Source organism: Rhinolophus hipposideros (assembly GCF_964194185.1).
Source record: "Rhinolophus hipposideros genome assembly, chromosome: 26".
Taxonomy (NCBI): Eukaryota; Metazoa; Chordata; class Mammalia; order Chiroptera; family Rhinolophidae; genus Rhinolophus; species Rhinolophus hipposideros.
In genome coordinates this window covers 14,800,730-14,816,160 of record NC_138072.1, presented here as the reverse complement: position 1 = coordinate 14,816,160, position 15,431 = coordinate 14,800,730, and the positions used below count along the sequence as shown (strand labels likewise).

General features: G+C 34.1%; 1 protein-coding gene across 1 annotated transcript in view; it reads left to right on the top strand.

The window, feature by feature from the left end:
* The window catches only part of CDC42BPA (CDC42 binding protein kinase alpha), a 296,719-nt gene that overhangs the window by 152,427 nt on the left and 128,861 nt on the right, over window positions 1-15,431 (top strand). Inside the window, exons 6-7 of the mRNA XM_081039105.1 lie at window positions 4,084-4,167; window positions 11,761-11,856. Of these exons, the coding sequence (XP_080895231.1) occupies window positions 4,084-4,167; window positions 11,761-11,856 (180 nt within the window). The remainder of the gene's footprint in view (window positions 1-4,083; window positions 4,168-11,760; window positions 11,857-15,431) is intronic.

Genomic DNA, 15,431 nt, shown 5'->3' with positions numbered 1-15,431 from the left:
TCAGTCCATACTGAATGTACATTTCATTTTGATCAAATTAAATTAGAAAGGACATATTAACATACTACCCTTTTATATGTCAGTTAGCTGTGGTTCTTGAAATCTAGAACCTAACATTAGAGTTCTAGGAGAATCCTTTTTTTAAGTTTTCTTCTTCTACTGAAATGAACATAAAAATGACCTGTAGCTTTAAAGGAGAAAAGTAAGGTCAGTTTTTATTTTACCACTTCATGAGCTTCTTATTCTTGTCTCACTATGTCATCAATTTGATAAGTCAAGAATTATTTCCTGAACTGACATTTTTATTTTATCACACCCCAACTCATCTCAGGAAAGTGTTTAGGTAAGCCATGAGACTATTACACGGCAGCGTTGAGAATGTTTTCCACCCTCCAGTAGCCTGGCGTTCCTGGTTACTGTGTAGATGTGCAGCGTGGGTCTCTTTTGGCCCTTACCAGCCACACTGCAGCCCCTCAGGAATCAGTGGTGATTTCATGATGAAGGTGAGGCATGGTATTCACGTATCCCATTCCATGCTTCAAGTTTGGCATGTTCCATACGGAAAGTGTAGAAAGGTGACTAGAAATACCTGATTTTCTAATATTTTAGTGCCTATCTTTCTCAGTATACATATGACATAGAAATTCATAGGTATACATTTCATGTATATATATATGTATATACATGTATATATATACATATATATACACAAAAAATTATCATAGCATTAAAACGTTAATAAACTTCTTTTAAACAGTATATTGTACTTTTCCCTATTAAATAGTATTCCTTAAAAGTATTTTCATGCATATGAATAATTTTCTATAATTTTGTGATATATTTAGTTAGTTCCATCTTTCAGAAAATTTATTTCTATTATTTTACTATTGGAAAGTACACTATGGTAAATGTTGTGGCTTAATTTTTATTTGTATGTATTTTTCAATTGAGGGCATTTCTAACTATATTTCTATGTATTTGTACAAGTATGTATTGTGTATAAAATTATGGTAAGTTACAAGTTGAAGAGATCAAATTCTTAACTATCTTCATAGTTAAGAAATTGAAGTAATTGGGATGTATAATATAATGTCTGCCCTAAATGGTAAAGCAAACGGCAGTTGAGAGATTGAGCTATAATGTGCTTAGTGCAAGGCCTGAAACACAGTAATAGCTAATGCTTATTGAACGCTTACTAAGTGCCAGACCCTGTTGTAAGCACTTTATACTTGTATTACTTGTTTTAATCTTTTAGTTAATACAGTTTTTAGTACGACTGTGGAAGGTAAGTACTGTTACTAACCCTGTCAGATTTTTAAGAAAACTCAGGATTTGAAAGGTTAAGTTATTTGTCCGTAGTTACATGGCTCATGAGTGAGCCAGGATTCAAACCCAAGCAGTCTGGCTACAGAGTCCATACTATGTCCACCACCCCGAGCAGCACAAAAGTGCTAGCTCAGTGTTCAATAAACGTTAGTTTCTACTGCGCAGCTCTCTAATCCAGAGGTGGTTTTGGTTCCAGTATTTTTTAGGTATTTAGAAAGATAATTTAATGTGTATACTCTATTTTATATAACACTCCTATTGGGGTTTGGAGCAGCACCTCATAAGCAAATGCATTAATGGTTCTGCAGTGAAGCATGTTTGTCTTTATAATAGCTGAGATTAAAAAAATTCAAAACAAAACAAAACTACCGTATTTTCCCGAAAATAAGACTGGGTCTTATATTAAGGTTTGCTCCAAAAGATGCATTAGGACTTGTGTTCAGGGGATGTCATCCTGACAAACCATGCTAGGGCTTATTTTCCAGTTAGGTCTTATTTTGGGGGGAACACGATATAATAGCCTGATGTCAGTACATGCTGCCAAATGGATTGTGAAAACCTTTTTACTTTTCATATTGCAGGTAAGGGATTGTGGACTTGCATAAAACTTTTAGACAAGTGCCAGGCATTTATAATAGAATACACTCTGTATGTGTTGGTGGATACTACTACTACCACTAGTTATTATTGGATACTTATATACATTTATATGTGTAGGAAATTAGTGAATCGTATAGTGCTAAGCATACTTTCCTCACAACATGACCTGAGGTGGGGAAATCTAAGGATTTGGAGTCTTTCAGCCATTCTTCCCTAAATCAGAGTAACGGGGCTTAAGTGATAGCCTTCCGTGTCTCTTCCCTGTCCTAAATGTAGGCAGGTCTTAGTCCTCTTGTCCTTCTGTCCATTTGCACTCCCGATTTTGCAACATGTCATTTGAGTCTCCAGAGCAGCTTAACTGGTGTTTTCAGCCTTGATTCAAGTTTTCCCGACTCTGTTATAGCCCCCTTTCTTTCTTTCCGTCTTTGTTGAGAAATAATTGGCATATAACGTTGTGCAGGTTGAAGGTGTACAAAATGATGATTTGATACATGTATATACTGCAAAATGGTTATCACAGTAAGATTATCACCTCACACAATTACCTTTTTTTTTGTGGTGAGAACATTGAAGACCTACTCTTGTAGCACTTTCAAGTATATAATACAGTATTGTTCACTGTAGTCACCGTGCTGTACAGTGATCCCCAGAACTTATTCATCTTATAACTCGAAGTTTGCACCTTTTGACCCACATCTCCCTGTTTTCCTCACCCGCCTAGTTCCAGGCAGCCACCATTCTACTCTGTTTCTATGAGTTTGACTTTTTCAGCTTCCACATATGAGTGAGATCTATATATACTATTTGTGTTTCTGTGTCTGGCTTATTTCACTTAGCATAATGTCCTTTAAGTTCATCTGTGTTGTCACAAAAGCAGGATTTCCTACTTTTTTATGGCTGAATTTTATATTAGGTTGTTACGTCTTGTACAGCCTCCTTTCTTTAAACATGAGCCCACTGAGAGAAAAATGTTAACCCATCAATTCTGCTATGACCAAAGACTAAAGGTATTGCATTTGAAATTGAGATATTTTCTCTTCCCACCATTTTAATTGATGAAAACCTGTAATCACAGCCCTTATAACCATTTATGATGATTACCAAGGAATATTCTAGTTCATATAGTTTTATAGTATTATACATTGTTTTTAATTATGTGATCATATTAGTTTTATTGTAGTCTGAGCCAGATGTAAATTTTTTAAATGCCCGTGATTCTGTACGCTCGCTTTTAAGATTTTTTAAATTTTGGCATTTGAGTTAAAATGTATTCTCTATCCTTGGAAATATCCCTTTGAACTGTTTGAAGATGCTATATATAGTTTGTTCTGTCCTTCTGCATATTAGGGTTATATTTGTCTTCCCCTTCTGTACTACCCAATAACTGGACACAACTTTTGTTTCCTCTTCTACAGTTCAATCTCAGCCTTTTAGCGTCCCCAATAAACTGCAAGGGCCCTTTGATATTACCTAGTCAAACTGATGCAGAGAAGTAGAAACAGTTTGTTGAGGGTGAAAATGGGGGATTATTATTTGTATTTGACAGTTTTTTGATCCATAACTAAAATATAAGATACCGAAATATCTGTACTTTTTCTTGTTGGAAAGGAATGTGTAAAGTGTACAATTTGTGGCACAGCTGTCGGCCTTATTTGATCTTTAGGGGTATGTGTGTTTTGGGGGTTGTGGTATAGTACGTAAGAAAATGTGGTGTGAGAATTAATATCATTTTCAGTTTATTTCATATTGTCTGATCCCACAAAACATATTTGACAGCAGGCATTCACTGTAGCATTGTGTTGTAATTTGGCGTGCAGTATTTAATAAGCTCTAGTTATTTCACCTTGGGCATTTTGGCCAATTTCTTAGTTGTAGTAGATGTTGAGTTTAAATTCCAGGGCAGAAAACTCAAAAAGGAGAATATAATATATAATCACCAACTGATACAGTGTTCAAAACTACCTTTATTTGTTTGGCACGTGTTCACTAATGTAACTTTTTCAACTGACAATGTTATTTGATTTAGGATCTTAGAATTTGAACTGCATGGAAATCATTGATAATTTTGGTATTTATTTTTTTACAGAGAGGAAAAAGGAAATGGATGAGTGTAAAGTATTATTTCTTGTATTTTAAAAGTTGTATTTCCTTTTCTAGGTTGCTGTAGTGAAACTAAAAAATGCAGATAAGGTATTTGCCATGAAAATATTGAATAAATGGGAAATGCTGAAAAGAGCTGAGGTAAGATTCTAATTATTGAAATATTTAAATAATATTTTAGAAATATTTTTAAAGAACTGTAAAATTATAGAGAGCCAGTAGATCCTTAAATATCATTTAGTAACATTTTTATCTGATGACATTACATTTTAAGGTCTAAGAGACAAATTCAGCAATTCACAATTGTGATAAAGTTATGATGAAAGTTATAAGTCACGGTACTAATATAATATTGTCTGAAAACCAAATGGAAATCCTTGTAATGTGGGGCTTACACATTTATGTTAAAAGGATGTGTGGAAAACAGTTTCTTTTATAGGAAGACATTTTGTAATGATTGATTTGCAATTTGACATAACTTGTTGATATCATTCTGTGTTTATCTGTATTCTACTCAGTCAAAACTCAGCAGGTATTTTGAGTATGCCATCTAAGACTTCTGTCTATTGCTGGTCGTGCAGTTAAATTTGTTTTGTTTTATATCATTAAAGAATGATAGTAAAATCTGCTCTTGCAAAAATTGTCAGCATTTCTGTTTTGGTACTAGATTGGAGGGCGAGATTGACTGGAGTCATGCTTATGGCTAATAATTGGTGTGGTGTGGTCAGAACTGACATTACACGTAATTTGGGGTGGGAGGTCTGCTGTGCTGGATCATAGTGAGTGGCTACACGGGGTGGCGCTTGGGCCTCATGGAAGCAGAGCTTACTGGTGTGGAAGTGTTTCAGTATTTTCACTTGTAGAAGGGGTCATACTGCTGAGAATTAGCTCTGGAGATTAGTAAGACCCGTAAGAGGATAATGAGAAATTAGCCCTTAGAGTCTTTCTTTATCTACCAGTATTTGCAGCAACCTGAAAAAGAATAGACACAGGGAAAAGCAAAAAATGTTCCCATGTGATAGATACGATAGTAGTGAAAGTAAACACTTCACTATTGTTTTGTTTGGGATATTTGGGAAATACTACAAAGCACAAAAAAGAAACTAATGATCACTTGTATTCCATCACCTAGAATTAATCAGTAATATTTTTGGCAACTTTTCGCTTTTTTCAGATTTTTTTTTTCCTACGTGTCTACTGAAAAAACTGCATAAGTGAAATACAAGTACAATCTTTGTAAAACAAATAATAATAGCACATAACAAATAAAGCTAAATACTCTTTGACTACATCCAACCTAAATCCAGCTCCTCTCTACATCCCATAGATAATTACTATGCAATGATGTCTGTTTAAAAAGTGTCTGGAAACGTTCTGGCATATGTACCAGTGTCCAGAATATTCAATCACTTCAACCTTTGCTTTTGAATTTTCCTAAGAATGAATTGCCTTACTGTCACTACTTGGACTAGTAATAGGCTTTCTGCAGCTGAGGCAAACCCTGAAGGGACTGACAGCATTGCCAGCTGCTGGAGCAACAAGTCATTAAGAAATACTAAATAATTATGCTTTAATTGTTTCACAGAAATCATAATTATAGTCCACTTAGTGTTTCAGAGTTAGAGCTACTTTAAAAAATTGAGTTAAAGTTTGTACTTAGTTCTTCAGAAATTGGATATGTTGGAGAAGAATTGTGAAAAGGAAGGATCACTGTTACTTTCATTACTGACTAGAAGAAGTGGCAAAATTGAAGATAAAACAAGGGATAATTGAGAATTAAACATTACTTTGTTGAATTAAAAAGCATTATTATATTCTGGGGCAAAATGGAATATATATTCTTCTCCCTATTCCTCCCATTAAGTACAGCTAAAGACCCTGCATAAAACAAACATGAGAAGAATAAAAGGGAGAAAGAGGAAGGTGGACCAGCTAGGGACTTTGGGGCCCCTGCAACACCTATTGTGTGATGTCAATATTATTCCAATGGAAGCATCAGACAAAGACCAGACAAAGAAAGTTCAAGACCAATATGCCTCATGAACAAAGATGCAAATAGAGCGGTTCAGTATTTGAAAGGAGCTCTCCTCAAATGATTTGCACCTTTCATCTTTTAGGAAGAAATTCCACATTGAAACTTTAAAAGAGGAATTCATTATAAAGTGGAATGGAATTGAATTTCTATACCTGAATTATCAAATTGTTTTTCTGAAAAAAAAAATAAAACATTAAAAAGAAACCCACTTTGACTATGACTTATTCAACTTTGGAAAACTGGGCCTACCAATAACACAGTAAATTACAGATGAGCAGCAGCCTTTTTAATTTTTTTAATCCGTGTATTGTTGATGCTTTAAAACAATTTTTTCAGCGATTTACCTCCATCCTATTTGCCATGTTTGTTTCTATTTCTGGTATATACCAAATATATAATTAGTGGGACAGGAATTATTTGAAGGTACTAGGAAACCTTTTTCCAAACCTGGGCAGCTGACTAAGAGAGATTGGTATCTCTACAGGTTCATCATTACGAACTTTGCTAGTACATTAACAATATCTTAAGTTAACCTCACGCAGTCTATTCTGTAAATTTTATCTTTTCTTCAAATTTATTCAGCTCTTACAGACTTCACTCATATAGGAGGTATCCTTACTCATTTCATTGGAAGATGCAGTATAGTTTCCAGAAATGGACTCCGTCTTGAGAGTTAAACCTCTCTAATACTCAGTTATCTCATTTATTAACTGAAGGTAATGGTCTCTACATCCATCAGACCATTATGTCCATTAAGTGGAATACTAATGGTCTAATGGACGTAGAGACCATTAACTGCGATATTACTGGTTTGTGCCTATTATTATTTTTGTTATTGTTATCCCTGTCTTATTATTTTTATAATTGCTGGTGCCAGTACTGGTAGTAATAGTAGTAGTGGTACCCTGTTTGCCTGAAATAATAAGACCTAGCCGGACCATCAGCTCTAATTCGTCTTTTGGAGCAAATATTAACACAAGACCTGGTCTTATATTGTGTTATATATAAGACCCATTATCATGTTATAATTTTTGCTCAAAAAGATGCATTAGAGCTGATTGTCAGGCTAGGTCTTATTTTCGGGGAAACACGGTAGTAGTAGTAGTAGTAGGAGGAGGAGTTGTAATCATAGTAATAGTAGTAGTAACAGTAGTAGTAGTAATAGCAGCAGCAGTAGTAATAGCAGTAGTAGAAGTAGTAGTAGTAGCAGTAGTAATGGTAGTAGTAGTAGTAATAGTAATAATGAATTGGGGTCATTAGACTTGATATGCCTCTGCTTCCTGATCTGCTACCTATATTAAAAAAATACAAGTACTACAGAAAATAAAAGGTAAAAGAAAATAAAAGCTCCCTTTCTCTCCCAGATATCCCGTCTTTCTGTCCAAAGTAAATAATCATGAAGAATTTCTTATTTATCCTTAAGAGAAAATTTTGCTGTAATGGAATCATATTAAAAGACCGATTTTTCACATTGCTATGATCATTTAATAGTACATGTTGAATTTTTTCCATTTCCATATTTATAGCTTTATCTCATTCTTTTTAATAACTTCCTTATACTGAATGGATATATATTTTTAGTAGGTTGATTTTAAAAAAAACATTGATGGGTATTTAGATTGTTTTTACATTTTGACTATTTTGAACTATGCTTTAGTAAAAAATTTATACATGTACCTTGGAATACTTTTGCAAGTTGACTCAAAGTGTGAATTCTCTGTAAGGTGGAATCAAACTATCAGTAAGTTCAGTTATTTCACCACATCGAACTATGTGTGGTTGGCAAAGAGAATTTCACAACAAGAGAGAAAATAGTGCATCAGAACTAGTTATGCCACCTAAAAAGTATGTGCGATGTAAGTAAAAATAAGAGGGCCTCTGAAATGCTGTTCATCAGAAATGTTGCTTTTGGCTACCCTGAGGTATACTGTTTGTGTGTACTGAGGTTGAAGTGACTTTAAGAATATTTTTGTACTAAGGGATTTTCATGTTGTGCTGACTCTAGAATTGATCCACTCCCCAGATTAAACCCTCAGTAATGGAACTCCTGGGTATGAGGGGGCAGGTATACATTAAACTTGAGTAGCCATTGCCAAACTGTCTTCTAAAAACATAGTGTCAGTATATCTTTGCACTCATAGTTTGTAAACGTGTTTGTTTTTTCACTCATTTGCCAATTGTGAATGTTATCAAGTGATTTATCTTGAATTATGTAAAAATACTATTTTTACTAACAAGTTAAAAAATGACCTATTTCTTCTTCGGTTCAGCCATTAAATACAAAAATGGAGGTTTAAAAGTAAATTGATGTCTTGGTGTATAAGACCTAATGTTGAATTCTTGCATTTTGCAATTTAAAATTCCACTCGTTTACTTTTTTTTAAATGAAAAAAAATTGGCTTTTCTCTCCTCAAATATTAGATTAGAGAGAATGAATCAGTTACTATTTGAAAGAATTTCTCTATGATTATATTTTATGGGTGAGACAAATCTTTATCAATAATAAAAGAAGCCAAGGTATATATAATCTGAGTGCATTTTCTTGTTTTAACACATGATTTCCAAGTATTCAGGAAATTTTGTGTGCTGTATAGGAATGTATAAGAATGTTCTGATGAAGGCACCTATGGATCTGGGGTAGAGAATCATGTGACAGTTTTGCAGAATTATTATCCTTTATATCTGGTCCATAGTAACTTCTGTTTCAGTATATTCCTGTTGCTCTTTCTCTTAAGCAATAACCCATTAAGGATAAAATTTAAACAGTACGTACTGAATGTTAAAAATATAAAACTGCAAACAAAACAGTCAAAACCATCACTGTGCAAGCAGAATATTTGGTTGAATAGAAACTGAGTGACAGAATGTGAAGAAGTTATGTAATCTCCAGTAACCCCTCCCACATGTTTGTTGCATTCTTAGAGGCTCAAATATTCTGTTTTTAAAGGGGAAATATTTTTTTTTTAAATCTTTATTTTTTAAAAAAAGGTAATTGCAGCAGATGTTATGACAGTCTTTTAACCATGTTGACTCCTTGCCTCAACTTTGTGAGTGTCTGTCAACAGTGGCATTTGTGATATTCCATGTGTGCCCAGTAATTCCTTGTGGGACTGACCTATGCATTTCAGGATGTGTGATGGCTTTCCTGGCCTCTTCCCGCTAGACGTCAGTAGCATTACCCCTCAATTGTGATCGCCCGCTGAGGACGTGATCCACTGAAGCGGCAAAGGAGACTGCGCCTCACACGTGTAAACTTAGTATCTGAGGCATTAAGCCCTGAGTGTTTATGGAGAAGGGCATGTGAGGGCTGAGATTTGCTTTACAAATGTTGTGTGTGAGCGTACAGTACACACACGTGCACATACGTGCATGGAGGGAGGGTGGCTGTAGGTGAAATAAGATTGAGCAGTAAAAGAATTGTTGAAGTTGGTTAATGGGTACATTGTGGGGAAGGGGCTTTTTTTACTGTTCTCTTTTGTATGTGTTTGAAGTTTTATATGATGAATAGTTCATATATTTTAAAAAATTAATTTTTTCACTGAACAATTTAGAAGAGATTAGAATCTACTGAAGTTTAATATGTTCTGATGACAAAAAGTCTTTGGAGCTTAATTTAGTTAGGAGTCATCAGTCAGATGTGTCTTAGATTCTAGTTGGAATGTCTGTAAAATTCCAGATAGTTGTAATAAGATGAAGCCAGGAAAAAGGGGTCCCTTCGGCACCTTTACCACCTCTCTAGAATGTTTGCAGCAAACCTCAAGCTCAGGTCAAACTCTAAAACAGAATTTAGTGTTAAGTATGTTAAGTGATTCTATTTTTACCTTAAAATAAGCCAAAACATAATGTTAATAATCTAATTGAAGGGTAAAACTGCCCATTACATTTGGTTTATGCTTTAATTGTTTTTAGTATTTCCTCTGGTGATGTTATTTAATGCATGGTTTCGGAAATTCTATTTGATCAAATATAGTTTATGGAAAATACATGGAAAAAAAGAGTATCTAATTAGGGTAAATTAGGTAATGTTATTTGTTTTGTATATCATGGCTGTTGAATTTACCTTGTGGCAAATAAATTATTAAGCACCTATATATAAAAAGTACTATATGATGATTTTTTAGTGTGTATGGAATATGGTATAGCCATTACAGAAAATTGGGTAGGTCTCTGTACTGGTATGAAAGGCTGTTTAGATATATTATTACTTGATAAAACAACTTATGGAGCACTGTGATCTCATTTGTGTAAAGGAAAGAAAAGATGGAGAATATGAGATACCATTTGAAGAGAGAGAGAGAGAGAGAGAGAGAGAGAGAGAGAGAGAGAGAGAGAGAGATGGATTCCATATACCCAGAAGTTTTCTGAGATGATATTCAACAGAGTTTATATAATAACCTCTGGACAGAACAAGTGGACGATGAAAGTATGGGGGCAGGACCCAGGGAGACCTTCAGTTTCTACTTTACCTTTAAGTTCTTTTTGAACTTTCTGGCATAGTAGTTTCTTAAATTCAAAATTTAAAGATATATTATAGAATTATAATGTATCATATAAAATTATTTTTTATTTTTAGCCACACATTTCTAAGGTTCTCCAGGACATACCTCTATCATATGGAAATATTCTCAGAATAAATTAAAACTTTTACAAATCAAAAAGAAAAAGATAGTTCATTGGAGAAAAAGGGCAAAGGGGAGTGAACAATTCAAAGAGAAGACTCAGATGTCTAATAAGCATGTATAAAGTTATTTATCTGCACCTATAATTAGGATTATGTTAATAAAAGAACAATGAGATGTTATTTCACACCCATCACATTAACAAACACTTGAAAGTCTAATAATGCCAAGTGCAGTTGAGGATGTGGGTGAAATGGGAGATTTCATACTCTGGGGAAGTGTAGTAATTGGTACAGCACTTAGGAAAGAAAATTGGCTGTATCTGGTAACGTTGAAAATGCTTCAATCTAGCATTTCTACTTCTAAATGTATACCCTATAGAAACTCTTGTACAAACATACTCTTTGCAACGTTATAATAACACAAAAATGGAAATGACCTATGTTTACATGATTAGGAGGGTTGCATAAATAAATTTTGGTGTATTTAAATAGTGGAATACCCTAGCAATTAAAAGGAAAAACAAGTCATGATTGGGTAAAAAGTAATCAAGTTGCAAAAAGATAGATAAAATTATGCCATTGGTGGAAATTTTCAAAACACAAAACAATTCTATTTTTGGATACATACATGTGTGATCAAAGCATATGATGTGAAGAATAAATACTAACTTCAGATTATTTATTATATTGGGAAGAATGTGATAACAGTAGGAAGGCTAGTATAGTTTGTATCTTATTTCCTTAAAAAGACCAGAGTTAAATGTGGCAAAATGCTGACATTTATATTATCTGGATGGTAGATTGGACCATGATTGTTAAATGATTCTGTGTATTTTGCCTATTTTTAAAACTATAACAGTATTTTTTAGTGCAAAATATTTTTAAGTGTACTCTTCCAGTTGTCTGATTTCTGAGAATGCTTTAAATTTGACTTATTGAAAGCTCACATTGATATTGGATGTATTTCTTTTCCAGAGCAGAAAATGTAATAAACATATTAAGCAATTGCTTGCATAATATATGTCCTAGTTTTACATAAAGTGTCCTCTATCTAAAAATATTCTTTTTTCTTTTACAGACAGCATGTTTTCGTGAAGAAAGAGATGTGCTAGTGAATGGAGACAATAAATGGATTACAACTTTGCATTATGCTTTCCAAGATGACAATAACTTAGTAAGAATCATTTTTTTCCAGTTTTATTGAGAATTAATTGACATACATCACTAAGTTTAAGGGCTATAGCATAATGGTTTGATTTACATGTATTGTGAAACGATTACCACAGTGGGTTCAGCTAACACCCATCTTCTCATATAGCTACACTAAAAAGAAAAAGAAGAAAAAAAGGAAATTTCTCCTTGTCATGAAAACTCTTAGGATTTACTCTTCCCAACTTTCCTACAAATCATACAGCAATGTTCGCGATCGTCACCATGTGCGTTACATCCTTAGACATACTTATCTTATAACTGGAAGGTTGTACCTTTTGACCACCTTCTTCCAGTTCCACCTCCTTCTATCCTCCACCTCTGATAACAAGTCTGACATCACATAAGTCTGACTTTGATCTGTTTCTATGAGTTGTTTTTCCCTTTTTTAAGATTCCACATATAAATGAAATCATACAGTATTTATCTTTCTCTGTCTGGCTTTCTTCACTTAGCATAGTGCCTTCAAGGCCCATCCATGTTGTCACAAAGTTGGGATTTCCTTGTTTTTTATTTATTTTTTGTTTTGTTTATTAAATTTATTGGGGTGACATTGGTTAGTAAAATTATATATTGTGTTGTGATGTGTGTTCACCACCCAGATTCAGTTCTCCTCCCGTCACCATATATTTGACCCCTTTTACCCTCTTCTACCACCATCCCCGCTTACCCTTTCGTAAATACTAAACTGTTGTCTGTGTCTATGAATTTTTGTTTGCTTGTTGCTTTCAGTTTTATATCCCACTTATGAGTGAAATCATAAGGTTCTTGACTTTTTCTGTCTGACTGACTTTGCTTAGATGATAATCTCAAGATCCATGTATGTAGTCACAAATGACAGTGTTCCATCTTTTCTTATGGCTAATATTCCACTGTATATGTGTGGACCACATCTTCTTTACCCAATTATCTATCAAAAGACACTTTGGTTGCTTCCATGTGTTTGTTAGCCATCGTGAATAACGCTGCGATGAACATAAGGGTACATACATCTTTACGAATAAATATTTTCAAATTTTTTTGGGTAGATATCCAAAAGAGGGATTGCTGGGTTATATGGTAATTCTATCCTTAATTTTTTGAGGAACCCCCATACTGTTTTCCATAGTGGCTGTACCAATTTATATACAACCAGCAGCGTATGAGGGTTTCTTTTTACCCACAACTTCTCCAATAACACTTGTTACTCTTTGTCTTGTTGGTAATAGCCATTCTAATAGGTGTGAGATGGTATCTCATTGTGGTTTTGATTTGCAGTTCCCTGATCGCTAGTGAAATAGAGCATTTTTTCATACATCTGTTGGCCGTTTGTATGTCTTCTTGGGAGAAGTGTCTATTTAGGTCCTCTACCCACTTTTTAATTGGATTATTTTTTGTTGTTGTATGAGTTGTATGAGTTCTTTATATACTTTGGATATTAGGCTGATCTCTTTGTTTTTTTATGGCTGAATAATATTTCATTGTGTATATGTGTGTGTGTATATATATATATGTGTATATATATATATATATATATATATATACATACCACAACTTCTTTATTTATCCATTGATGGACATTTAGTTGCTTCTATGGCTTGGCTGTTGGAAATAATGCATACGCATATGACAAAATAAGGAAAGAAGAGAAAAGTAGACTTCAAATATTATGTATTGAAGGCACAGTAGAGTGTGGATTATTTTGCTAATGAATTAAGTGACAGCATGGTATTTATTATGCAACTTACTATAACTACTAAGTTGTACTAATAATACAATAAATGTCTACATAGCCACACTGGGCATTCATCACAATGTTCGTACCTCACAGGAAAGCAGCAGTCAGAAAAGTTAGGAAATTTAAAACAGAATATCGTACCAGAATTCCTTCATAAAAACAGAAAATGAAATTGAGGCTGCACTGTGGTAAGTTCCTGAGGGGCTCATTTAGCCATGCAAGGAAAGCCATTTACCAATGTTGAGTTAATTAAATCATGTTTGATTGCAGGAGCCAAAGAAACGTGTCCACAGAAAATTAACTTGTCTAAGACTGTTAGCCTTTTGGCAAGAACAGTTGCTCAAAGAAATGAGGACACTGGGAGCAACATCAGTAGTTGATTATAAAACCAGAGAAATGATTTTGAGGGGTTTTCTTTGGCTCTTAAGTTGAAAGATGTTACTGATTCTGCTTTGTTGTTGTTGAAGGAGTCAGTGCTGAGTTTGAAGTAACTGAGGAATTAGCCTCTATGAATAGTTTGTGTGGAATGATTATAGTCAGTATTTTCAAAGAAGTTGAGTAAACACTAATTTGGCATAAGCTGAATTGGAATCTGCTAAGATGTATTACAGTTGAGAGTGATGAAAATATGTGTGGAGCAGAAAGAGGCTTATTTGGATATATGTACAAATCGTGAAAATATTAGGTGATGAAAGCCTGTGGATATTTATTGTGTTACTAATCAAAAGGTAGTTTGCTGTAAATATTTGAACCTATCATACGTTATTGAACTAGTAGTATCAATGTTGAACTGCATTCAGTCTCATAAAAACAACTATTATTATTTCCATGAATTTTTATCAAATCAAAGCTGAGTATCCTGACTTGCTATATATACCGTTCAATGTTTTTTTCCAGTGGTAACATTTTATTGCTATATTGTGAACAAAGGGCCAAGATTGAAATAATTCTGAACAGAAAACCCCACCTGCAGTCATTATTGTGAAATACTGAATAGCTTTGGAAAATAGCTTTTCCTATAGACTTGGTATGTTTTTAAAATAAATTTAACGTAGTTGGTGATATCCCTGAAATAGTATCTCCATTCTGTAATAAAATCACCTAACTTTAAGAAGTTATAACTGACATATAAATATCTTCTATTTACTAGCCTTCATGCTAAGTGATGCACTACAGAGAAGGTATCATTATTGTGGTTATGTCGATGAGAAAATAAAGTATCAAAGAGATTAAATAATTTTCAAAAGCCACTTAAAACCCAGAGTCAGAATTTAAATACAGGTCTCGCTGACTACAAAGCCTATTATTCTTCTGCTGTGCCTAGTTTTCATTCACCTTAAAAAATAATGTAATATAATATGTAATACGTTTATGAAACAATCTAGAAGATGACAAAAAGCTATGACATTGTCTATAATTTCACATTTTGGTATATATTCCTGTCTCTTCTTTTTGGGCATATACACCCACAGTCAAGGCAAAGTCTGTTGTTTTTATTTGCATTATACACAGTAATCTCTGAATACTACTTCATTGCTGACATTAAATGGGGGTTTTCCATACATCAAGCAATTCTGTGGGATGTCCTACAGTTTAACTGAATCCTGGCACTTCCTGGGGATAGGGTCAGATCCCACAGGTTAAGGGTTCAGTGCTATAAGACTGTTGCCCTCACCACCCAGTCACAAGTCCAGTGTGTTACTTGTTCTTGTGGCCCACTAGTTATAGATGGGAGGTTCCGTCTTGGGGTTCAGTTAATTTGCTAGAGCAGCTCACTTAACTGAGGTACAGTCTGATGAAGAGATGCATGGGGCAAGGAATGA